We start from the raw sequence: 27,025 nt of genomic DNA on the forward strand, positions 1-27,025 counted from the left end.
GAAAAATCATGTCTAAAGGTCACAGGAGATTCAAATGCACTGAACTTTTTTTTATATTTAATGATATCAAAGTCAAATTTACTAGGCAAATAATGCAAAACTGAAAAGCTTAAAATAGAAAAAGCAATAGTCAGAACTGCTATTAGAGTTCTCCGTCCCACAGAAATGGACTTATGGTGATAATCAGGAGGAAAAGTCCTGCTTTTATGGCTGAGTGATTTCTTCCAATATATTGCGATTGCCTGGAATAACTGCTACTGATCTGATTTGTTACTCAGGATCCTGTACTGCTATGGGCCATTACCAGCAGCACAAGAATAATCTATATACTGGAGAAGAGCATCCTTTGGTCTTTTCCAGCCTAGCAGAGAGCCAAATGGTAGAGCAGATGGATGGACAGACAGACCCCTGGTTTGTTTTGCAGTAATGATTATCCTGGCAGCTGGATTGTGTCTTAGCACAAGACTTTTGTGGTATACAAAGAAAGGCAGTCTCAGACACTAGGACCTTTAATGACTTTGATTCAGTCAGTGTTAAGTAATTAAGTTTATGAGCCCCTTTGTAAAGGGGAAAGGAGCAAGACATTTCTGCTTTAGGATAAAGCACAACCTGGATCTGTCAGATATAGACTGAATACTTGTGCAAAAATTCTTTTCTTCCAGTTTGGAATATTATATCTCATTGTTTCTTTGTAAAGTCCCATTTGTCTGTATCCGACTGTTGTCTTTTGTTTCTTGGTTATATGGTAAGTTTTTGGTGGGGAATTATTCTGAGTCTACATGACTCCTAGGCACCTAGGATGCTGGTCTGCCAGGAATTACTAGGTGCTACGGCAATACAAATAACAAAAATAGACTATCTAAGGGGAAAACAACACTCCCAGGCAATGAGAGCAGGAAACTTGTTCACAAATGTGACTTGTCTTTTGGCATGGAGTTGACCTTACTCATGTCAATGGTTTGATTGCCTCAATCCACTGTGTTCGCTCTGCCTTGGAGCTGGCCTGAATATAATAATGAATATCATTTTTGGTGATGATTTTGAAGAGGTTGCCTTGCACATTGCCCTTCACTCCTGCAGAGAAAAAAAAATGACAGATCAGGAAGATGCACAGAGAAATGCTTTGTGGCAGATATGAAGTTTCATAGGGAAGATTTTTAATTTAGTGAATTAGGTTATCAGACCTTTCCATTTAATTGTGGATAAGACTAAAGCTCTTGTGTCTTTGATTTCCTTTCTGTAAAATATAGTACAGACACCCCTCACATAGACTGGATGAACTACTGTGTACTATGCTTCATATGTAAAATAGCTGCTGTTTAGATGGAGAATCTTACTTGAGTTACACAATGGAGGGATGAACTCCCTACCAGTTTGTGCAGTAGATTAGGTTTGCTCCTGCCCATCTTTGGGTTCCTCTTATCAAGGAGCTCTGTTGTTCATCATGGCCTCCGACCCTGGACTGTATCTTTTTCAGACCCTCTCTTTTGTCTTTAGAAAGACGCTGCCTATTTGAGAACCACACATTGTGCTTACTGTCATAAATTAAATTGCTTAAACAGCAGAAACACTTATCTGTGAGGCTGAGGTTCTAGACAAATGCCTAAGCTAAGCATTTTCACTAGCAGAGCTGTTTTTTGTATTGCTGTCTTTATGCCTCCCCTACATTTGGTTTCTAGCAGATCAAAAAGGAAAAGGTAATAGCATAAGTAGAGAGGACACACAGAAAGGGAATGGCATCGCAAGATCCCTCAAGACTTAACACCCAAAAAGAAGGTGTCTCCTCTCTGTCTGTTAACTCTGGGGTATTAATTGGTGTCTTAGGACTGTCTCAGAGGTCATCTGACCGAGAAAAGCCCATAAAAAGGGGAACACCCAAGATATGTGGAAATAACGCTAAAAAAAAAAATCCCCTCTGGTATGGACAACCCAGCAGTGTGGGGATTTTTTATGGTAAGCCTCTTCCGTTGCTTGCAAGGGGAGAGGAAAGGCCAGCCCACTTGTGCATATGGACAGCCATACAAACAAACCCACACCCAAAGACTGTATTGCTGTGGCGTAACTATGTATGTATGAAAGTTTAGAGGCTCGTGCTTACCTGCTGGGACTCCGTTGTCCTCCAGAGCTGAGACAAGACAGCCACGAAGAGAAAACCCACCTACTGGTCTGTTTTCTTCCTGCAAAGAAAAAGGAAATGAGGCTTATTGGAAAATATCATCATTAGAATAATTTCCCAGAGCACATAAATTATTTTTATGAAGGTGGAGATGTAATGCCAGTCTTTCCAGATATAAAACATGCATGTCACAAGAGAAGTCAATTAGGACATGTAATTAAATGCATTACTATGTTGTTTCAGTATCAGATGTTTCTCTGACATAGCTGGGAATGGTGGAGATCAATTAAAAGCATAAGGGTAGGCTAACAATCATATTTCAAACTTATGTATAGCCTTATCAGTAACAACCCATATTAAAAGAAAAAAAAAAGATATTTCTACAAGTTTTTAGCTTGCTGCTTTTCACTGAAACTGTATGGAGAAAATTTGACTGTTTTCACTAGTAGGTTGGCTCTGCTGTCTGATCTTCAGGTTCTGGGGTTTGAGTTTATAGCATTACAAGGGTGAATTGCAGTGCAGAAAAAACCCCACAAAGAAATAGGCGACAAAAAATGAACGAGCTCCATAAGCCCTTTTCCCTGTTACGTTGTTTGTGTTTTCCTTAAAAGTCAGATAAAGCATTTCTATACATGTTCTTTTAGCAACCTGTTGGGCTTTGTGGTACCCTACGCATCTGGGGCTGATGGATCCACATGCCCTCTGGGTTTCTGACATTGTTTATTATATCCATGAAGATAAACTCCACGATTCCCTGAGCAAGTTTAAAACTGAGTAGCAGAAATTGCTATAAATGCTTTGGCATCAAGGAGACCCTATTCAATGTTGGAATAAGAACATAAAAAATCCCAGTAGCAGTACAACCCTCAAGTGGTGGGATGTCAGCCCAGAAAGATCACAGCCCAGGAAGAATCCCTGCAGGTGCACAGTCCCAGACTGTGTGGGTACAGCAAAAGACCAATCCCAAGAAGGCTGCTGCCCCTCGGCTAAGGAAAAGGAATCTCACTGGGGAAAAGACAGGAGGGAAGATGCAGGGATAGAAAAGCCTACAAGGACAACCTCCCAGGGTAAGGTCAGAGAGGTCTTATTCCCCAGGAAATGGATAGAGGAACCCGGAAGGGGAGTTGGGTGAGAGAAACATTTACAGCATAATCATATTTTCATTATAGTGCTTAGGTCTGTGAGAGGATTTCTGGGGGTAGTAACTCCCTACTTACATACCTTAGTGGGGTCATAGTAGTGCAAAAAAGCGGGATCAGCTCTCAAAACAAATCTCCTCACCTTCCAGTTTTTTCTCTTGTGCCCCTGCAAAACAGAAGAATTAAAATTACCAGTAAATACCTTCTGCAATGGCCGTTTTCCTGCAGGCTGCAGGGGAAACCTAAACAGGTACTGAAAAAAGAGGTTTTGGAGCAGAGAACCAACAGAGAAAAAGAAAAATCTTTTCTGACATCTTAGTAACTCCCAGGATTTTCTGTTTAACGTCCTTCTTCATACATTGATAATTCCTTACTCTTTCCCTTCCTCGTGCTGAAAACCAAGAAAGCAGAGTGACAGGACCAAGTGACCATATACCTGATTCCTGCTCTTAATTTCAGATTAAATATGGGTCTTGGATTAAAAACCCATGCTGTGCGTGCTCTGAAGGGATTATGTAAGGTCCTTGGGCAGCAATTCACTCTTTCCCCCCAGCCCTCTCCGTTGCTGAGGGTGCAGGGCAGCACCGTGAGCATGAGAGCCCTGAGAGCATCCTCCGGCTCCTGGAAGTTTGGTGCTGGGGCTCAGGGCTAGCCTAGGGCTGGGGCCACTGGGAGCTGTCCCTTACTGCTGCTGACCATGGGGAGAAGCTTCCAGGCAGCTCTCATGTCCTGTGGTGATGGGGGGCCGCTCTGCCAGCACTGTGGAGATCCTCCAGCGACTCCTGGCACCCAGACCCCCTGCCAGCCCTCGCTGCACCCTGGCAGCTGGAGGAGGGAGTGAGGGTTGGGGAGCGTCTGATGATCCAGTTTGCACAACACTAAAATTGCAGCTCAGAGTGCAAAGCTGCAGAATAGGAACGTGGTCATACAGTGCAGGTGGGGTTCCCTCTGCAGGTGGCTGTGTTATGCATGATTGAGCCTCATCTTGTTTGTTGCAAGGGTTGGAAACTAAATCTTGCAGATCCTGTAATCAATTAACTGCTAGCAGGTAATCATGCCCAAAGAAAACAGGTCCCACCACCACTAGAGCATCCATGCGTACATGAATGACCATCCACAGGTTAATGTCCACTTCATGCATATGTCAATCTATTCAGCTCTGAAATTTGTCTGTGGCCAGCAGAACATCAGAGCCTCTCACACGACCCAGGTGGGACAGGTTAGACCAGAGGAACAGTGGATCTGCTTGGAAGTGAATATAACGCTTCTGGTGGGAATTGGAGTTTGCGGAGGACTCTTGCTTTTGATACTGTTTTATACCTTTCAGTATACACTTAACATATACAGAATATCCACTGAATCCTGCCTGAGCAGCAAGTTCCATGGGTCATCTCGTTATTACTAGATACTCTACACATGATCTCCAATAGTAGTGCTGACAGGCAAGATATCTCTGCTGGCCACAAGTCCCCAGCCATGCTTGTATAAATCACACTTATTTTCTAGGAAGCCCTAAGAGCTGTCGTTTTTCTTGTTTCCCAGAGAAGGTTCAAAAACTGTATTTACCTGCTTCACTAAGAATCCTTGTTTCACAATTGTGCCACTTAATTCAGAGATGTTAAATTGCGGCTCTTCCTTGGAACTGGTATTTTTATTACTGCTCTCAGCCTGCAAATAGGGAAAAGATGGTTCCACTTTTCTTCTTAATTTAAAAACATTTGTTAAGCACAAAGTTCTGCATTTTATTTTCCTTGAGCTGTTTTTAGCTCATATTTCCCAAGTAAATTCTACTCCGTAGCCGTGCCGCTAAGCTAGGTAGGTCCAAGATTTTCAAGCAAAAAAATTACAGCTGTAAAACCCACATGTGTGCTGTGGCCTTGAATTTTAGCATAACTATAGCACGGCCTCCGTTAAATGCAGACGCAGCACTGCACTCAAGGGACATACCCCTTTTAATGCCTAATTATGTAGTTTGTAGATCCTTCCAAATCCAGGGAGCCATTTGTCACCAGTAAAGGTGCAAGTGTTAGCACTATTATAAACCTAGAGCTGCTCCTTCTGTGCTTACTTTCATAGCCTGTGTATTTTGCTTTTGGCTGCACGCTATGCGTGTCTCCTTCACCACCGCCCCCAATCGAGTGTATGACAAGGGGCAGAGGAGGTGCCTCTGTTGGCAGCTGCATCACTTACAAACATGTACAGCGCAGTGGAGTCATCAAGGAACTGCTCGGAGAGGTCGCTGTAGCGTGTGGCCTCAGTGCTGCGGGCTCCCACGGGCCTGATGAAGTTTTCCTCCATCAGCATGGATGCCAAGGTGACGGCCTCGAATCGTGACACGGCAAAGCTGTTGGAGATGAGCCAGTCCACCAGGGCAGAACCTGCAGGGAGAAAGGCAGCTCTCATACCAAGGCAACGTGCTCTTCCAAGGCGAGACAGATGGTGTCCAGCCACACAGACCTTCATTTGCTGAAATATTTTGGCACCATCACAAAGACTGTCAATGAAATGCAAGGTTGACCAAAAGCGTGGGGTCCTGTGTGTGCTTCCATGTATCCAAAGAGCAAGACAAAGGTGTTGGATAACTTGGCTGCACCAGTACTTTCCACTGGGCCACAACTGATTCCACCATGAAGGCAGTACAGTAGCTCCCTTGTCACTGCAATGTGGCATGTCAGAAGCGAGGAAGCTCTTTGCCTGCAGCAGGTGTACCTGTAAAGGTCTCTTTGTATCTGTTGCCTTGCTCCAAGTTGCGGGTCAGCTTAATTCCAGTACTGTTGTCACACATTCTCTCCACTATGTGGCTGTAAAAGAGAACACAGGACAACGTTTCTAGAACAGAAAGACAGGCAGAAACTGTCACATACTTCTGCAAGTGCCTGGGATGTCCTAATGGTTACCAGCGTAAAGATGGGAAACAGCCTAGATACTCCCCGACAAGTTTCATCTTAAGTACGGTGTAGGAAAACTTTATTCTCCCAATAGCAGCACCAAACAAGCCAAAGCCTCACAAAGCATCTTTCCATTTCAAGCACTTCAAACTGAGCTACAGTCAGCATCCGTGTACCTTCCCAACACAAATCAAATTCATGTAATTTTTCTATTTCTTAATCAGTTCTCTGTTTCCTCTTGTTTAACATGATGCACGCTAAAAATCCTAGCCTGGATTCTGGCTATCAGCTTTGAAAGCTCATCAACACGGCATGAACAATGTCATTGCTCAATCTTTCCCTGACATTACATCTTCTGAGGTAATACGTCTCCCCAGTGAAAACCTCTGCAGCTGACTAGGAAGGTCGTCAAGCCAGCAGTGAGGTGCTTGTGCAGAATCCACATACCCCCGTCCCAAAAAATGTTGGTCAGGAAAAAGTGTGTTCCCGTGCCCTGGCAAAAGCTTGTGCAAACCTGGGGCAGAGCAGCCAGTTTAGAGGCTCCTGGCCACACGGGAGCAGATCTGTGCAGCGAGGAGCTTCCCTTGACCCTTCCCATCCATCAGCTCAGGAGCTTCGCAGGCTACAGCAATAGCAGAAGGAGAAACCATACACACTTACTGGAGACTGATATTGTCTAGTAGTTTGAAGGAATTCTTCATTTTTTGAAGCTCTTGTACCTGTACTGGGTGACCAGCATGAATAGCTCCAGTGATGTCCAAAGCCCAAGAGTCTCGCTCCTCCCTGGAGCAACATTCGAGGAAATAGTCTGTGTTGGTTTTTGTCTTAAGTTTGATAAGTAGCTGTGGAGAAAGAAGTGCAAAGCAATAACATCACTTAGCTATTGTCCTCCACTTGCATTTTACTTTTTTTAGCACTGGCCCAAGAGACACAAATAAGCCTGATACAGCATCCCATCTCAGCAGTACAGAGCAATTCTTGGCCAGAAGGATGGTGGGCACAGCTCTGGGTTTTTTTGCTTCCTCCCCTGCCAAAAATCCCAGTGTTTTCAGTGCCAAGCATGGTGTGCATGCATGGAGCTTGTGGTACGTAGAGGAGACCACCCAGATACTGGATTACATAGGATTGTGCTGCTGACTATGGAGCTTTCCACATCCAGATCTCCAGTTTCACCAACTACAAACTCTCACTAGGCTCGCTCTGCCATGAGACGTGCTGAAATAGTCAGCAATTGACAGAGTCATTTCCCTTCTGGCCCTGCTCAGAGGAAGTCGGCATTGCCACTGCCCATGGGTGAGCGGAGAAGCGCAGGAGGCGCTTTCCCTTCCAGAGCCCTCTTGCTGGAAACTTTCCACAGCAGCAAAGTCCCATTGGCGAAGGAAAAGGGCGCCTGACCTGGCTGCCCAGGAGCACCCTGTGGATATAGCCAGGGTTTAAGGCAACTACCACAGATGATAAGTTTCCCTTTTTTTCCATCCTCCTCAGATTTTATTGAGCTGTTCCTATCCTTGCTCCACCCACGGTTGGGCTGATGCATTTGCATTTGTTCTTCCCACTGCGTGTGGGGTGATGGTGTTGGGTTTGTTTTTTTTTTTTTGTTAATGGCTGTGACTCAGATTTGGGCACAGGGAACAGCAAAGACACAGTGAGGGAGTTCTTCGCTTGTCCTGGTTACACTGCTAATGGCAGCTTGCTTTTGGCTGGGCCTGATTCTGGAAACACCCCAGCGATACGGGTGCAAGTAATCAAAGTCAGGAGGAGAGGAAAAGACTAGGGAGAAGTTAGAAAGTGAGCCTCATTCAGGAGGGATACATTTTTCCAGTCGTACCGGTCTGTTTTCATATTCCAGGCATGGACAGGTAATAGTGCAGCCATCCAGAAGGATCCTGCCCTTTGGCAAAGGCTCCTTCTTGCCTCCTTCAATTTTGTAATACAGCAGCTTATCCTGAAGCAGAACGAACCATCTCACTTTCCAGTTACGAACAACATGTCCCTAGAGGGAAAGAAATCCACATAGCTGGCTTTAACAGAAGCATTGAGAAATGACCATGGTTTCTTTTTTTTTTTTTTTTTTTTTTTTGCAGTGAAAATACCATAAATAGGAAACTGTATGAAAAGAAAGAAAATATGTCATCATGAGTCTTGTTCTCCCTGAAATACACATTTTTAGTAACAAACCAGCACAGCTCCATCACGATGAAATCATGGAGCAGTAGAAAGGTGCTTTGGTCTCCAACAAGGAGAACTTCTTTGCCGGGAAGAATTGTTTCTTGCAAAAGCTCACATGAATTATCTCAAAGAGCTGTCATTTAGGTGCATAGCTGCTCACTGACAGCACCAGGCAGGAACAGGGCTAAATCCAAAATGCGTGAGGCCTCTTGGAAACAAACTTCTCCTCTCTGGTGACCCTGAGTAGTGTTTGTTTCGGTTTTTTGTCATTTTGATGTGGCTGTAGGTGCCAAGTGGTTTTGACAGCGCTTTGTTGGGTGACTTGGCTTCTCCTTTCATCCCCTCTTGCTGCTAACGAGTGGTTTATTTCTATCCTACCTGCCTCCAGTCTCCTGAGGAGCTAAAACATTCACTGTGCTACCGTTTCACGTAAAGGAAATATGCTTTTTAACAGCAAAAGACTGAATGAAGGCTGCCGTTCAATGCCGGCTGGGTTATACCACAATACAGACAGAACCTCTTCTTCCCTCTCTGTAAACAGCCGCCGGCTGTCTTTAGCCCGGCTGTGTGGAAGAACAAACGGAGGGAGGGCTGGCACTGACAGGCTGAGTCCTGTCTTGACGGTGTCAGGTCCAGCTTGGCGGTGCGGGGAGCTGACTTGCCTTTCTACAGGCGATGGAGCGTTACAGCCAGCAGGCAAAGCACTGGGTAGAGGAAGGAAGCTCTGGCACCTGGGAGAGGGTGGGCATCGCTAGAAGAAAGGAACATGCAAGGTCCAGTTGTGGCAGGAATCAAAGCTTATTAATGGTCTATGAGCAAAGGGGAAAAACAGCGATTTCCAAGAAAAGGTGAGTTCTCTAAAATCCAGGGCACGTTAGATGTAATGCCTTCTAGTCTATACTAAATACAATTCATCTAACTTGGGTTTGTTCTCTCCTTCCCTTAGCCTTCTTTGGAACTTGATGATCTTCAAGGTCCCTTCCAACATAAACCATTCTATGATTATTCAGTGTTTTTTTTCACCTGTTGTAAAGTCCCTTGGGCATTTTTCCTGAGAGTATGTTTTTTGCTATGGCTCTTTTCTCTCCTTCTTGGAGATTTCCCATTTTCAGGAGATGACTTTGCCTTTTTTCTTTACGTTTACCTGACTTCCACACATTTACTCTGCATTTATAATACATTACAATACATAATTCAGTCGTTTATAATGCTCCTTGCTTCTGCTCTGTTCTTCTTAAGAAATCTCTGTTTCCTTTACCTGATCCCACCCCTTCCTCAGTTTTTTCTCTGGATCCCTTGCTTCCTTCTCCCTCAGTTTCTTTTAGTCATCTTCTTTGTAGTCTCCTTCCTATCAAACTGTGTATCTCGGTGACATTGTACAGGCCACTGGCAGTTACAGCTCAGTGTGCTGACAGTACCCTTATTCCTCTCTCACAACTGCAGCCCAGAGAGGAGAGCAGGAGCTGCAGAAGGGAGGATGGGGAACAGCTTGGGCTATGCAGACCTCCTCTGCCTAGAGCATGGCTTCACAAGGCCGGCAGCCAGCTGGCTGGGAGCCCTCCAGGAGAGCTCCTGACCAGGATTACCTTCATGTTAGCACCAGAAGCACTGCCACGTACTGCAGAAAAGCATTTCCTGAGGTGTGGCATAGCTTTGAACAAACCTTTGAATCCTGTTTTTGGTGTGCAATCAAGGATCATGTTAGTCACTGAGACGCAGCCTTGATACTAAAAGCAGCTTATGCCCCTTGCTGAGGGGTGTGGAAGAAAAGTTATTTCAAACGAATTTCTACGTTTGTATTGCTCTGATCCCCTTCAAAAAGGATAGTCTGTTCCCCATCCTCTCCTATGAAATGGGAAACCCTGCTCAGCTGGGTCGCTAAAGAAGGCACAAACTATCTTAAAAGACTGTCAAAACATCTTTCCTCTCCCCGTCCTCCTGTGGCCACTTCCACTGCTGCCACATAGCCATTTGCCAGGTACTTTTTTTTATGCAGAGGTGTGCCTCAGGTGCAGACATACTGGCTTTCTGATACCTAACTGAGTAATCCCCAGAACTGATTCACTTTCCTCTGGGTAAAGACCAATACAGGGAAACTCGAGGGAGGGTAGCGAACACCTGCAGTTCATGCAGCTTCCTTGGCGTGCATCTACACGGACCTGGAGGAGCGCCTTTCCCAGGAGCAGGCGGGAACTCCTCAAACTCAGCACCCAAAGGGCTGCCTCACCACGAACCCTGGCTTGATCCAGTTGCCCACTCAGGGGCTGCTTCCACATTTAAGCAGAACCGCATGAAGGGGAACCGGAGCACTTACCCGTTTGACAAGGAATCCTTCCTTCAGCACTCCAGCTGCCTCCTGCATCGTGGCCAGCGGGGAAGAGAGACGAGCCCCTGCTGAGAAGCGCCCAAGCCCTGGCAGCCTGTCCCTCTGCACACAATTTGTTTAAGAAAGCTCATTTTTCTTTGTTACCCTCCTCCAAAGTGACGCACGCTCCCTTCCTTGGTTTTTTTTCTCACTCTTTTTCTACCTATGAGACATTAGTTAAACATTGAGCTGGCTCTGATACATTACCTGCCCTCCGGGAAGTAAAACAAAGGGAAGGCTAAAAAGGACCTCAAAAGAATTTCACAGAATTTAGTACAGGAAAAAACCACCACTGAGTGAGCTGGTCAATATAAGCAGCCACATGATTACTAATTGCATGGGAGGGAGAAGTAGAGTTATAAAACTTCAGACTAATCAACTCTACTGCTTAAAATTTCTCGTCTAATAAACACATCTCATGGGGGTTCTACAGATCAGAACACCTTAAGTGTAACATATAGAATATTATGATTACAAGGAGAGTTTTACAAACCTTAAAATAATTTGTCTTGCTAGAAATCTATTTTACCAAAGAAACCCCAAAGCACCTAAAACCTCACTTTACTTTCAGTGACCTCTGGGCATATAAACCAAGATTCTCAACTTAATAACCTATGTAAGCAACTATTCGGGCTTTCATTGAAGCAGTCTAATCAATGAACACCTTGCAGTAACCTTTTGTAATTCCAAGCACCTCTGAAACAGAGTGCCTTTTTTGTGTCTGAATAAGAGCTTGGATGTTTATTGCATTTTTGGAGACTTTGGCCATGATTAATCTGTTTGATAGATTTATCAAATCTTGTCCTGATGAAATAAACCGGTATTAGTATTTCAGACAGCGCTGCTGTTCAGAAGTAATAGTCTTTGTTGTACTGTTAGCACTCCCTGACTTGTACCAAAATTAAGGTGATATACATGGGCAGAGCTAGGGGCTGTGGTTAAGAAATAAATACAGTAAAACAAATAAAGAAAAGCACTGGTTGCTATGTAGAGTCCAAAGTTCAGCAAAACTGTGTGACTCAAGTATCTCTCAGCCTTTGCACACCGGATCAGATTACCGGTCACACTTTCATGTACCGAGGAAATCAAACAAATAAATTATTTATTTTTCTCTATACTATGTTTTATAACTTTTAGCAAGGAAGAGCAACACACTGCAGAATTGAAACCTGACAATGTACTGGAGACAACCCAGAGAACAGTCCTGCAGAGACCATGAGAAGTACAATGGGTGACTGAACGCTACTTGAAGTTAGAAAAATGGATTGCTGTATAAAGAGAAATCACACTGGCTGACAGCTCAAAAGCAGCCAGCCCGTATGGAAGTTACTAGCGTAGCTCCTAGTGTACTCCCTTTGGACTTTGGAAAGGCAGGCAGCCACGAGGCAACCTCATATCCTGGTTATGTTGGTTCTTCAGTCTAACTAAAGCGAGTGCAGTAAGTTTAACAGAACACTTAGAAGAATATTTTTTGCTGTAGGTATGTAGTATTTTCAAAGATATCAATGGAAATTTTTGTAATTTTTTATATTACTGTGGCCTTAAAATAAAGCAGAAATGAACTAAGTGTATTTCTTTAAATTTAAAAAATAATCTCCTTCTCTGTGTATATACATAAATACACGTATAAAAGTTGTACTCAGAAGCAGAATCTTGGGAAAAAAACTGATGCAGTCAGCGAAAAAAAAGAGAAAATAAATTTCAGCTCACAATGTTCTGTACATCAGAATTAAACCTGAGAAAAAAGAAGAAAACTTTAGTCTAGGTACACAAGAGACATTACTGCTGCGTTCATTTCCTGGACGTGCACTCTTTGTATAAACAGCTCCAGGAATACAGTGTTCCATTGTTCAGTATTTGAGGTTTGACTTCAGATTGTTCAGCTTGTTACTGCAGGCAATTTATAACAAAGTGGGTGAGATAATTTCATGCTAGTGAGGACATGCAGAAGCTTGCAGGGGGCTCTTGCTCAGACAGCGATCTCAGAATTGCACCATAACCAGTCCTCGCCGACGATCTGAGCGAGCTCTTTTTCTCCAGCACGCAGACCACCCACAACCCTGCAGACGCATCTTGGCAAAATTACCATCAGCAACAGGGAGTCTTGTTACCAAACTGCCGGTGAATGGCGAAGCCAACGTTGCCTTAGCTGGCCATTAAACAACAGGTTTTGTATCAACTACCTTTTATAATCCAGAACCTTCACTTTAAATCTTCAATACCTTGGATATTTATAACACATACACCCCTCTCTGCCTGTCCCATTCTGTAGTTAATCAAGGCAAACAAACTGCCCCTATATTGCTCCCTGAGATTGAGTAAATAGGGGTCTCTCAGACAGCTTTGTGGGAAAAGGGTCATACGGTGTAAAATGAGTCAGTAGACCTGGGCTGCCGCATTCACGCATGCGCTGGGAAGGCAAGCTCTGGCATTGAAGGCTCCTGGCAGAAAAGGACATGCTTCGAACCGTATAAATCCAGGGAGCTCCAGAAAACTCCATCGAGTCTTCTGTGGGACTTGAAACTCACCGAAGGGAGGACTATCTGTTTCCTCAGGGCCATTTTATAGCATTGTTTTTTCACGTCAGCTTAGTACTTTAACAAAAAAAGCACAGTTGAGTGCTTGACATTTTCTTCCATCCAAAACACTTTATATGCTATAGAATTTGCATTGGGGTGGCCAGGAGGAGCCAGCTGCAGGCTTCAGGACCACAGGAAGCTACTCAGGGTTAAAGGGAAGGGCAGGAGTAGCCGGCTCTGAGCTCAGACACTGCTGTTTCAGCTGGCTGACATGACAGACATTGCTGGTACCTCCAGGTCAGTCCCTCAAGAAGCCACGAACAGCCCAAAGGGAAACCCCCGTCGCATGCTCTGCACTGCCCATCGCGTATCATCATGTGAACAGTGTCACATGGGGAATCGCACACACACAGCTTTTTCAAAGCAGCTTCTTAAGAAGCTAGGACTTTGCCCTCCAGTGCAGGACACCATTAAGTATTTAGTTCCTTTAGTGGATTAGGGATGAAATAAGATGAAAACAAACCACATCAAAATAAAAAATGTTTAAACATTTGTAGATAAAAGTGAAAGATGACAAGTGTTCAAAAGTATTCTGATGTAAGAGCATTTTTAAAATTAACTGTAGAAAGGTGGCAGTGTTTGAAAACAGTTGTTTAATTGTCTCGACTCTGGAACAAAAAAATACCAGAAATTAAATACCAAGGTGCAGATGCTGCTATGAAGAACAACATGCCAGCTCCACTGCACCTAAAAAACCATGAGGGCCAGAATCAGAGGGAAAATAACAAGGAATTATCACTGTATTAAAAAACAGACAAACCACAATAGCCCCAAGAAAGCAGGGCACCCCTTCTTTAGCAGCCACTATTTCCCCTCGTCAGAAACAGGACACCAGGCTGTGTGTAACTGCACTGTGTGCTTGACCTGAGCTGGTACCTCCATTTGGGGTTTTTGGTATTAGTGAGAACTTATCAAATGTTATAGGTAAAACTGTTTCCAAGTTGCCAATCTTACAAAATTAATCTAGGATACGAAAGGCAAGCTGAAACCCTTACAATTAACACATCAGGCCAAGTCCTGTCTACAGGTATACCCGTACTTTTCCCTTCAGTTGACTACATGAGTGCAAGTGGAGATTTTTGATTTTGCAATTACAATTGAGTAAACAGGAGAGTTGCTTATGAACAGCAGGAATACACTACCTTGCTTTAGCGACTCAACAAAGATGTTCACAGAACCCTTATTTTAAGCACTTGATAAGCAAACACAGTTCTACGTATACAAAATAGACTGGTGTCATCTCAGCAACTTCTAAAGATCCTTAACTCACAGGCTACAGCAACTGATGCAGCACAGCCAAGTCCCAGCGTGGGCTTTGCCAGTTCATCACTCCCTTACACACACCACACTAACAGGTCTCAAAAGTGGCCACCTTAGACCTCCTCCTTCCAGCTGCTGCAACACGAGAAACATCCACCAAGTTGTCCTGCATCTTTTATTTAAGCTTCTTTGTTAAAATTTACTCAGGCAACAGGAGCGCCTGATCTTATTTGCCAGGGTAACAAATGGCTTATCTTTGTAAGACGCTTTGTTACTGTCCTCACCATCTCGGTCTTTTTTTTTTTTTTTCAGGCCCTCAAAACTGACACAGAATTGTGTACACCAGCACACTGAGGCTCTAATCAGAAAAGCTCCTGTAGCTACTGAGCAAGCTTAGCAAACTTCTGCCTAAGTTACTGAGAGAAATGATGCTCACCCAGTAACACCAATACAGCTCTTAGGGAGGATGTATTTGCAACCCCCTGATAATACTCAAAGGTAAGAGCACACATGGCTCCTTTTTCAGTGCTTTGCTTCACGGCATTATTTTGGCACACAGTTCACATGGCTACTTTTTAGTTTTTAATCACTTTGTTCTTTTGTCTGAGTACCCACCTATTGCGTTTAATGGAAGTCAAATCACTTAGAGTGAATGGGCAAAGTTAGAAGAGCTGTTCAAGCAGGAAACTAATTTTATCACAGCTTCAAGCCACAACAAGGCTGTCACACGCAGCTTCTGAAAAGACAATTTGAGAAAGTAACCATAAAAAAAAAAGTCTCCTCATTTTATGATGACACATTCAGGTATTTTCCAACATTCTGCAAAAATGTGAAGTTACTTAACTTTTTTGGCTTTGCATTACTATCAGAGTTGGGTACATATGAACTCTGATTATCAAGCATGGATGACAATACATATGCCCTTTGTGAATGCCTTTTGGGGCAACACCACGTAGCAATGACATTATTTGTACCGTGGCAGTATTAAGAATTCCTAGTTAAGATTCAAAGCCTCATTTTCATGCATTTTTTCTCTAGCAGCACAAGATATTAAGAAAAAAAAGGAGACGGGCAATATGGGACATGACAATAAAAAAAGATATAAATACATTTGAAAATTTTATAATTTGGAAAGGTTACTTTAAAACAACTCCTCCCCCCCAATTCCCACAGACAAGGAAAAGAGAATTTTCTATTTTTTTTTTTTTTTATACTCCAACATGGAAAGCACATCTTGTTTCTCTTCTTCAGAGAAGATAAACAAGTTGTTTCTATAGAGAATAGCTCAGTCCTGTGTAAACCAAATTTAGGGTAGGCAGAAGTGAAGGTCATGCAGCAGTGAGCTCACAAGACAGTACTGCCTATTTTGACGTACAAGAAAGTTCATTAAAGCTCCTGCTATATTCACCTATAGGAGCAAAGTCCAACTATATGTAATTTTTCATTTATCAGCTATGTTTATTGGAATGGTAACAAGCTATTTTCAAAGTTTTCAAGTTCTCAGCCCCTAACCACAGATGATAAACAAAGGAAATGCTCTTTTAAACAAGTCTGCATCAACAAACTTGCAAGAAAAACATTTTGTTCCACTCATTCTTGACTTGATTTAAAGCAAACAAAGAAAGCCCTTTCAATGTTAAAGGGGAGTCACCCACTGATCATACCCTTCCAGGTTTTATATTCACACCACTCTAGGCCATGTGACAAAAGAGAAGAAAAAAAAAAATCTTGGAGTTACATAGCCCAGAAATTTATTGAATATTTGCTCAAATACATTCTGTATAGAACTGTTCAGCTTGCTTGGTTTTGGTGCTCCCAGGAAAGATCATTAACAGATGCACTGAGCTGTAATCATCAATTAGGAATTGTTTTGTATGAAAACGTTAAGTATGGGCTGCAACCTCCTTCTGGCCAGATCTGTGTCTTGAATTTCACTAGGCATCTTCCCTTCAAAAAGGATTCAATTTGTGTAAGTTGCCGCATCAAATGTTATTTAGAAGAGCCTTTCACATATTGGTCTTTTCAAAACAGTAAAACACTTCAAGTATTTGCATTTGAAGTTTTCAATACTGGAAACATTTAGTCCAGTGTTTGCAATGGGGTCTTTAAATTTTCATGTGGTCTGCCTCTTCTAAATATCCCAGAATATTTAGTCCTCAGTTTTGGCTTCCATTTCCTCAGCATCATCATCTCCATCCACTTCAGCATTTTCCCTCTCCAGTCTTTCCAACTGCCTTGCAAGCTCAGTCTCATCTGTGTCAGTAACCACTTTTGGCTGAAAAAAAAAAAAAAAACAAACCAGAACACATAGGTAAGTTGTCATTAAGAAAGACTGTCTATATTTGTAGGCTCTGATTCTACATAAAGAGCAAGAGATAAAATACATCTTGAAGTCACACAATAAAACCCAGGAAAATTAGAATTTTTGGCCACTTGTTTAAAAATACACAAGTTTAGTTTTTTTTAGTTTCTTAATACCTTTTGCTGAAATTTCTCCTAGCACTACCAATCTTTCTCTACTTTAAATATGTTGCGAGGGAAAAGAAAATTACATTTTAGAATGTAACGTGTTCTTACCTCCATCTGCACATTAAAGACACCTCTCTTCTCCTCAATTTTTTCTTTAATTACAGCCATGGCTTGATTTAGAACAGATAGTCCTTCAGTTCTCTCTAGTGTTGTTGTAGTCATCACATAACGAGGAGGGGCTATCAGATTAATCTATCACATTGCAGGGATGAGGGGGGGGGGAGGGGGGGGGAGGAAAAAAAGGCAAACTCAGTAACAAAAACAAAGAAAGAAAAATCTGAAAAGCAAAGTGAGCAACGATGTTCTGAATGTACAATTCACAGAATAAGAAACATTTTCCCATTAGAAAAGCTCTTTCTAAAAGTGTAAACAATTTGGACAGAAATAGCAGACAAAGTGCATATCTTTGCCCTATTTCCAACATCAACATCAGTTATTTCTGCACAGTATGTTTGTTTAGACAAATATTGTTAAGTGGAGAGAATATCCACTTTGCAGATCAGCAAAACAGCCTATCACATACTTTTTCAATCCATTAAAAGACTGTGACAATCAGTATGTTTGATTTTGTTGTGGCTTTTTTCCTTAAGATGACCAAATAAACTTTTCCTTTTGTTACAAGAAACCATCATAAAAAACATTTTCAAAGAAGGAAGTACTTCCAAGTTGTTGTGTTTTTTTTTTTTTTTTTAAACACTTATTCAGTAATGCACTCAATATCCTAAAATTCTTGGGGAGAAAAACTAGCCTTGGGTACAGCAGCCATTCTACTAACACTCAAGCATATGCGGACCACACATTTCTTTTCTTACATCATCTTATATATGACAATATAATTTGCTGCTCTCTACCTAAGACTGCATAAAGGAGCAGAAAGTATGTAGTGTGCTAATACTAGACTTTAATAAATCGAACAGAATAAATACAGCTTCTTGAACCTGGGAAGCCACAGCACAGTCACAGCACATCGCTGAAAGGAAGCATACTTGCTCAAGAATCAGAAAGCAAGTCACATGGCTTCCCAGCCTCAGCTACATGGTTGTGAAAATTGCAACTGCATGCTGCTGATACCTGAGGGCATCAGAAAACTTCGGTTTTGACTTCAGTGTTAAGACAGACACTTACTTTAATAGGCATGTTCTCCGTGGAACAGTTCAAGCCTGCTCTCAAAGCTTCTTTTACTGCATCTATGCCTTCATAACCATAACAGGCAACCTCAATATCTAGGACAGAGGAATACAAATAATAAAACTGTAAAGTTACCAAAAGCTGTAGAATCTTTAAACGTTTTCAACTTAAGCTTTAATAAAGCTTTTTAGTATCTGATGTTTATCCACAATGAGAGCCTCAGTGGCTCCCAAAGCCGACGAAAGTATTTCACTTTCTTCACTTGTAAGTTGAGGTAAAAGTCTTCACAAATTCTTTACATGCACAGTATTTTACATTATGCTTTGAAAAGCTGAGATAGGAAATTATATACCCACATTCACTCACCTCTCGCCCAATAAACTCAGTAAGAATAATTATGTGTTTCATATTGAGATATGAAGATATAAAAGCAATAAATACCAGAGAAAATTAAAGATTTATCAGGAAAAATGAAACTTGAAAAAGAGCACATCCACAAATTCATGCAGTTCTGTCAGCAATCACAACAGAGGCATCACTTGAGGAGCAATGGAATAGTTTGTTGTGGTTTTTTTTTTTTTTTTTTTTTTTTTTTTACAGTAGGTTATATTAACATATAGTTAAAGCGACAGTTAGCTACATCTTTTTGTAGGTGTTTGGAAATCAATGCATAGACTAGTGCTGGTAACATCTGTAATACTCCAATTAGTTTAAAGACAAAGATTTCTCTACCTATGTAGCAATGGTGCAAGACTAAGTTACACAGAGAAATTAGTCTCACTTCCAGGTGGCTATCAACAATCTGCCAATTCTCAGCTATCACAAACAAATTCACAGAAGAGCATCCCAACCAGACTCGGGATGAGACTACAAGCCAATGGAAAATTTCTACGCTTGCTTTGAGGACAAAATTAAAAACAACTTAGACCATCAAAACAAAATAGGCAAGATGGGGGAAATAAGAGAACATACTCATCAAGTGGCTTTATTTTCAAAACTATTTATGTTAGCAATTTTATTCTTCATGGCAATCAAATCCCACTTTTGAAGTCTATGTTAACTCCCAGTGATCTAAAGTAACAGGTAAAGGAATTTTTCATTACCTTACTTTTTGCACTCTCTCCTTGACTTCACTGTCATTGGATATGGCTTATCTTTTCTTTGCTCCACAGTAATCAACAAGTGGTAATGCTCTTCAATATACCATTCCAAAGCAGAGGCAATCTCTCAGTCTAGTTAAAAAATGTGACTCTGCTACATTGACTATCTGTTTAATGGCACGTATCCTTTTAGGCTGCTCGGTTAGCTGTACAACCAGATCTGTGAAGTATGCTGCCTTAAGTAGTGCAGTCACGTGCTTCTTCTGCCCACAATGAGACAAACCAGCTCATGTACTTTATGAATACATTAGAGATGAACTACACTTGAGCTAATATATCCTGCTGAAGGGTTTGCAATCAACCAATTAGAAATACACCCAGAGGAAAAAGTCAGAACTATTTTCACATGTTCATGAACAAGTGGCTAAGACATATGCCCTAGCCGTGCTGACAGAGATCAATCATCCTGTTAGGGAACTAAAGAATGTAGCACTCTGAATAATGAAAAATAATATTGTGGATGCAGTAATAACTTTAAAATATTTAAATTTGTTGTGTACCAGTGCAATATGATAGACTGCATTACACATCACGACAAGTACTTTGTGTCCCAAGGAATCTGCAGTTCTTGCTGTAGCGGGGGAGGTTGGGAGTGGGGGGAAGGCCAAACCGCCCTGGACTTTGAGATAGAACCCACATAGACATTCTGCAAGTAATCTTTGATTAAGGTGTCTTAATTCTGGAAGAAAAGTTCCACTCAAATATCAGCACTAACAACAATAGTTTTAACTGAGTTTATAGTTTGCAACAAGATACACTAACTTGACTTAAGAGTGTCAAGACACTTTCAGTGAACACCTGGAAAGAACTCACCAGCTCGGATTTTGACTGCTTGCGGTGTCAGACGTCTGTTAATATTGTCAATCAATACACGCCTCTCTTCCTCTGTCAGATCTAGGCTATCCAGGATTGCAGGGTCTCTGAGCCAAGCAAAGCAATGTTACAAAAGTTATACTGAAGTGGAATATGGCACAACATTAACTTCTGGTACTACTTCAGTATTATTAAGCCTAATCAGAGATCTAACAGGCAATGAAAACAAGGAAATTTCCTAAGAGTTCATTGAAACACTGGAAGAAAATAAACACATCTATTTCCAAAGTATTTTCTATTGGAAGCATTTAACAACAAAGCAGAAAAGTAGTTTACTCAATCTGTTCCTGGAAGGAAAGATCTTCATTATTTTTTTTTTTTTATTTTTTTAAGAAAAGTAATGAATTGTGTCCAGCTCCATTTGTACACGATACAGAGTGAGAAAAATATGTAGCTGCTTGGGATTTACGTTCCCTCCAGTGTGAAGATAAACCCATACCGCATGAAAGAGAATCCATGATGAATCTGAGGTTTTTGAATTATGTCAGTGTTTCATTCAGACACCAGATTTTTGTCATTCTACAAAGTAACCTATACTCATTCCATGTTATTCTGTACTCCTTTTTAACAGTGACTGGATCACAGACAGACACTCATCCGCTGGTTACATTCTTGGCTAAAGAAAGAATAAAGGATTTTTAGATCACAAGCTAATAGTTTAAAATCCAGAGATCACAGAGGCAAACTCCTCTGCTGTTTATCCATGCAAATTAGCAGCTTTTGTTTGAAGAAGTTGTGTCAATTCTCTTTACTGTTGTATTAATTTTATCCAAAATATATCTGAAATAGAGACCATAACCAAAAAGGTCCTTACAAAAATTGTTCCTGTTCTTCAGAGACAGGAGTTGCAGTTCTCTGAAAAGCAATACTAGATCATCTACAATACTACTACCAGGCAAACATGAACTAATATGGCCCAAAAAACAGATGTAGTACTGGAGACTGGTCTCTGCTGCTAACAAAATGTCATCTTTCATGATTCTATGTACTAAGTATAGATAGTATAAGGGCCGAACATAAGCAAACAGAATCCAGAAATATGACAGTTTTTTTACATATCAAAAATACGAACCCATATTGCAGAAGTGGTTTATTGGACATGCAAATTCTGCTTCTTCATTTACAATGTATTCTGTTAAATCTTCAAGTTAGTTTCACGAGCATTTGGTATGCATTCAACAAATAGGTCCTAGATGTTTAATTTTTACGGATCAGAGGGTAAATATACTTTAAAATTTTGCCACAGGTATCCTGCTGTGTGAAACACCAAAACACTAATCCGCAGTACAACACAATTTCTAACATCTTACTACTGCCATCTAGCGTTCAACTCAAGTTCATCACTCATAGGTTTATGTGCTATAAAAGAGCAAAATTGGGAATGTTTATTGAGAAATCTATTTTTGGTTTGCCAATTTCAAGATAGAATCTTTAGAGGGAAAACAAACAGGTTAGTTCTGAAAGAAAATTAAAATATCAGACTTCATAAAAAATTAAGAGCAACCTATCTCAGTGCATATTCCCTGAGCATCACAATTTCTATCTCTCAGTTCATAATTCCATTTCTAAGTTCGTGATCCCATTCCCATTCTTTAAGTTTGAAAGTATAGGGAAGTAACAAGCCAGCGTGTCGCATTTAAAAAAAGAAAAAAGTGGAAAAGTGACAGTCAGCTCTGAGTAGACATATCTTCAGCCACAGAGCTAGATATTTTTGATAGCATCTACTTGGGACTAAGAACATGCAAATTCTGACAGACAAACCAAGATAAGTGCTGCTTCTTCTGATAGAATTGCCACGGGCTCATCTGTAGCAATAGAAGTCTCTCCAGTGTTTGTAATCACATCTTTCTTTTACAACTAAAACATAGTATTCACCAATGCCTTAGTATTTGTCCATGTCAAATTAAATTATCACTTTTAAAAACCTGATGTACACAGAACGGCAGACTCAAAGATGGATAAAAACAAGTCAACTCTGAGCCTTCTTTCTCAAGAGCATTGAGAACTTGAAGAAAGCAATTAAGACAGAGAACCCTACAATAAGCCACTGGAAGACTGATGTCAAAATTTACTGGGTTTATTTGACCAGCACATTCTACATACCAACTCTAAAAAAACCCTGAAAGAAATCTCAAGAAGAATATTATGATGGATCTACTCCAGGAAATACTTCTAATTATGAAATAAACCCCTAGAAGTAAAAAAGATGTCCTTACGAGACTGCATGCTTGAATGCATCATAAGCACCATATCCTGGTCTTTTGTACTTGTCATCAAATACCCAGGCAGTTCTCTGGAACAGACTCTCAAGCTGCTCATCCTTAGTGTACTCCAAGACTTCAGCAACATGGCGAAGGATGCTGTAAACCTTGAACACAAAAGGAGTGTTAAAAAAACCAAACCAAATACCAAAACCAAAGAAAAATTTAGAATCAAAAGTAGTATTTAATGGTAAGCCACCTGCTTGGAAGCGTAAGACCACACAGTAGTAAGGGTGGGAGTCAATGCCTTAAACCACCTGCATGCCTTTTCAATAACATTTGTCTAGTGTGCTAAACCAGCATATACTTTTGGATTTCTGATCGTTTAAACATACCACTTTACATCACAAATTTTCAGCTGACATCTTACTTGATCTCTTCATTAATTAAGCAGCAGCTTACCAGAGCACTCATGGACAGATTAACTGGTTATATATATTTGCATGGGTAAACAAGAATCAGAGTATGCCCAATAAATGAGAACAACACTTTATTTTCATATTATCTTATGTCTATGCATTTTGGTTGCTCAGGAAAGAAGCTGGCCACACACAGTGCCTGAATATAGCAAAGCAACTTACAGTCTTCGATTTTGTGAATTTGTCTTCACATTTGATTGCCTCCTCTGGAGAAACTCTTCTTTTTGACAAGTCAATATAACCTATCAGGGAAAACCATTTGAAACTGTCATGCGTTGTGCAAATTACATCTAACTGCTTCAAAAGAAAAGCATAAAGAACAAACACTCTGGCTCAGGATTTGCCCCTTGCCTACACTCTCTCTCGCTGTTGCTACCAAGAGTAACATAACCAAACCTTAATGAATTTGATGAAATCGTGAGCCAAATTAGGATATTAAATTATTCTTTCAACTGTAAACACTTACAACAGCAAATCTTTTGTACACCATTCTTTAAAATTACTACCTTAATGTTTTCTCTGCAAACTTAGAAGAAATTTTCATATTTCAGCAATCAGCAACCCATTTTTATGTTGCTGTACACAGTTTTGGCAAAAAATATACCAGCATACAAAAAAGCAAGTTTGACGCATATTTTTGTAGCGCTTGACTCAATTTCATTCAATGCCAGCACTCCACCAGTTTAGCTCTCAATATATTCCTAATAAAGTAGGCCTGGCCTCAAATTCTGACTTTAACTCCTTGGACACCTTTTTGGAAGAACTGTCTGTGAAAGAAATTATTTTGAACTATTTATTAGTAAATTTGAAAAGGCCTCCACCTACTCCTCACAAACTACACGTTCGCCAAGAGCTTCAATAAAAGATCACTGTGTGAATTCCAGATACATTTCCCTGTTAATATGAGAATGAAATGAATTTGTAAGAGGAAGAATTCTTTCACTAGAGATGCTGGGAAACTTATTTCAGATAGATCTGAAGTGAATTAAGTTTCTCTTTGTCTTTCTTTCCTCTCTGCTTTTTCTTATCCTGTCATTCATTACTTAATTTCAGAGTTAAATGCAGTTTCAGAAATATTCTAGAAAAGCATAGTACTTGAGAAACACGGTGCCAGCAGTCAGGTTTCTAGATGTGCTCAGTGTTTATTTTCATTGTTTCTTTATACCTGGATATAGATTTTTAAAGACTGCATGAAACAGCATTATCAAAATCCAACATGTTCTAAATAGAAAATATATTAAAAAACCTTTCAAAATATTCAAATGTTCAGAAGACAGGAAAAGACAAAGTTGCCTGTGCAATCTCACCTTGTAACCTACTCAATTCATGTGGTACAATAATTACATACAAGCCATCCATTTTATAGCCATGGTTCAAGACTTGTTAATAAACAGGACAGACTGTGAGCATTAAATGCTCACCATTTTGATTTTTATCTCTACATCAGATGACTCTTCCATTAAGACTTAGAAAATCTACATAGATATCAAAAGAAAATTCCACTTCACTACGGTTTGTTGATCAAACATTGAGCTGGTGAGGACCCACTTAAGCAAATCTTTACTGATGTGATTGATCTCCATTAACCCGATTCCCAAAGGACACAGAGAAACAAAAGAATGATCATAAATATCAGATGGCACGATGATGGTCTGTTTTGCTTAATCACCTTAAAAAAAGAACCCCTGGCAAAATCAATGAATACCTAACCCACCTAGTTTATCTGCACTTCTTTCTATGACCTCAATCATTATATAGCCCACAAAATCCTCAAATACCTTTCTCTTTGTCGACTCTTATGACCACCACGCATTCATTCCTCCCGATGCGGATGAGTTTGTTTATGGAACGAATACGTCTTCTGGATAGCTCACTGAGAAGGATCATGCCTTCAATGTTGTTGTACTCCAGCAGGCTGACATAGGCTCCCATTTCGGCAATGGACCGAACGTTGACCATCACTACATCTTCCACCTCTGGAAATTTATGCTGGTAGAACCTACAGCTTAGTCCTGGCATTCTGGAATCGGAGCAGAGAGAAACAAAGATTTTTATTTTACAGTACATCACTGACTTCTACAAACATGGTAAAAATCAGCATGGACTAGTGAGGATAGAGAGGAATGCTGGTACAAAAAATTGCAAATTAGGATAAGGCTTGTGCAGTTCATACTTAGGTTTTAATAGAAATTAAATTAACCAGTATTTTAGCATTACCGCAACCAATTGCTAAGATGCTAATTTTTCATATTAAAGTAGAAAAAGCTTGCCACCCAGACTTTGTTATCCACTTCAACTGTCATATTACTTATCCATAGCTAGAGACAAGAGACTTCAAGTGGTGAAAACGTGGCACTGCACACCTTGCACTCCCTAAATTCATGAGGGTGTGTAAAATTTTAAATTAAATTTTAACAGGAGTGCCAGGGAGAGAAGAAGCCTGCAGTGCTCATGAAAGTATTTGTATGCACATAGTAAGACCACGTGTGAGAGGCTGAGAATATAAGAGGTAGAGCAAAGCTTCTGTGGTACTGAGGAGACTCTACACTCCAGAAGATGACTTTTTAAACTCAGCACAAGATATTTGGAACAATCCTGTAAGACCTGCTCCAGAGGCCACATGTCACCAAAGAAAGCAAAGGCAATAATTGGAAGACAGAACTAGCTTGACATGAATGAAGCACTAAAAAATAAAATAAAAAAAAGCACACTCCAATGTATTGCCAGTCAGGAGAAAAAAAAAAACCCAACAAAACCAAAAAACCCCAAAAAACCCAAAACAAGATTCTTTCATTATACATTAAAAAAAAGTACAGAATTAATGCTTCATAATCATGTAGTGACAAGGAGGAATGTTTAAACTGCTTATTTTTCCTGATCATGAATCCACACTCATCACTGCTAACCAGGTTAGTTCAATCGCCTTTTGTCTATGCCCAGAAGTTTCATACAGAAAGTTTCCTACGGAAGTAGGAGCCTGAGATGCTGAGTCAAACGCATCACTCCTTCAGAAGGTTTGTTGTAGTCACCATTTTGAAGTTTTACCCTTGATCTTTACAGCAGTGCTAAAGCTTTCTAGCTATATGAGAATTAAAAAAGAGAGTAAGATGGTAATGCCAAGCGCTACATACACATGGCCATACAATTCAGAAGATTATATCCACTCTTATTTCCTTTCTTAACTTTCAGAATGGGGGAATACAGACCAGTAAAGGATTATAAAAACACTCCTCTACAGGTTTCACATAACTTCATGTAATTTGAAGCTCAACAAAGAACTCCAAGATTAAAAAGAGAAACTTTAGTTTGCTTTTCTCAACCACCGAATGCAGTTCAGCTCAATCTTACCTGTCTACTTATGAGATACAGCATAAAGACATATTGGAAAGCAACAAACCCCAACCACAGCAAGCAAGAATGGACAAACACTGCTCTGCACACAGAGCATTTTACTCCTCCCTCCATAGACACAAGCTTTTTCTTTTGGCCTTCTGCGGGAAGCCCCTGAGGAGCAAACCACCTTTCCAAGACGTCAGAAACGCCTCAGCAAAGGTTTAAGTCCCCACAACCGCACAAGTCTCAGGGAAAACGGCGAAAATAGAGTAACTTCTGACCAGCGACCCCTCCGGCCGCCTGAGCGTCGCTGACACAGGCAACGCCCAACGAGAGGTACAGCACCGGGGAAGGGAAGCGGTCCCCAGGGCGGCGACAGCCGCTGCCGGGCCGGGAAGGGCCCCTCTCTAGCACAGTAAGCGCAAGAGGCGGGCCTGGGGAGCTCACAGCCGCGGAGCCAGTCCCTCCTTCCCTCCTTCTCTCCCTCCCTCCCTCCCTCCCTCCCTCCCTCCTTCCCCGCCCGGGCCCAAGCGCACAGGCCCGGCCCTCCGCCGCGCCGCGTCCCCTCCCGGCACGGCGGGCCCACAGCGGTCCCATCCCAGCCAGGCGGAGCCGCCGCTGGCCGCGCGGCGGGACCGGGACCGGGGCCAGGCCCCGGGGCGGGGCGCGAGCGGCGGCGGGGCCCCGCCGGTACCTGGCAACGGCCGAGGGGTCCCACTCTGCGCTCGCGTCCCGGAATCTCGCGTTGGTCCCGCTCCTGCCTCAGCGTGCGCCTGGCCGCTGCCACCGCCCCACTGCGCAGGCGT

General features: G+C 41.5%; 2 protein-coding genes across 2 annotated transcripts; both read right to left on the minus strand.

Moving 5' to 3' along the window:
• Positions 1–851: 851 nt before the first annotated feature.
• Positions 852–10,768, minus strand: PLEK2 (pleckstrin 2). The gene is made up of 9 exons (XM_082485886.1): positions 10,627–10,768; positions 7,972–8,136; positions 6,804–6,985; positions 5,965–6,056; positions 5,446–5,633; positions 4,822–4,923; positions 3,338–3,421; positions 2,099–2,177; positions 852–1,074 (listed from the first exon to the last, which is right to left on the minus strand). Exons 1-9 carry the CDS (start codon positions 10,672–10,674, stop codon positions 947–949), a joined length of 1,068 nt encoding a protein of 355 aa, XP_082342012.1. The 5' UTR covers positions 10,675–10,768; the 3' UTR covers positions 852–946.
• Positions 10,769–16,250: 5,482 nt separating this feature from the next.
• EIF2S1 (eukaryotic translation initiation factor 2 subunit alpha) lies at positions 16,251–27,010 on the minus strand. The gene is made up of 8 exons (XM_082485581.1): positions 26,914–27,010; positions 24,665–24,906; positions 23,049–23,128; positions 22,423–22,574; positions 20,147–20,253; positions 18,171–18,268; positions 17,094–17,237; positions 16,251–16,791 (listed from the first exon to the last, which is right to left on the minus strand). Exons 2-8 carry the CDS (start codon positions 24,903–24,905, stop codon positions 16,666–16,668), a joined length of 948 nt encoding a protein of 315 aa, XP_082341707.1. The 5' UTR covers position 24,906; positions 26,914–27,010; the 3' UTR covers positions 16,251–16,665.
• Between the last annotated feature and the right edge of the window lie 15 nt (positions 27,011–27,025).

Source organism: Vanellus vanellus (assembly GCF_965231255.1).
Source record: "Vanellus vanellus genome assembly, chromosome: 6".
NCBI lineage: Eukaryota > Metazoa > Chordata > Aves > Charadriiformes > Charadriidae > Vanellus > Vanellus vanellus.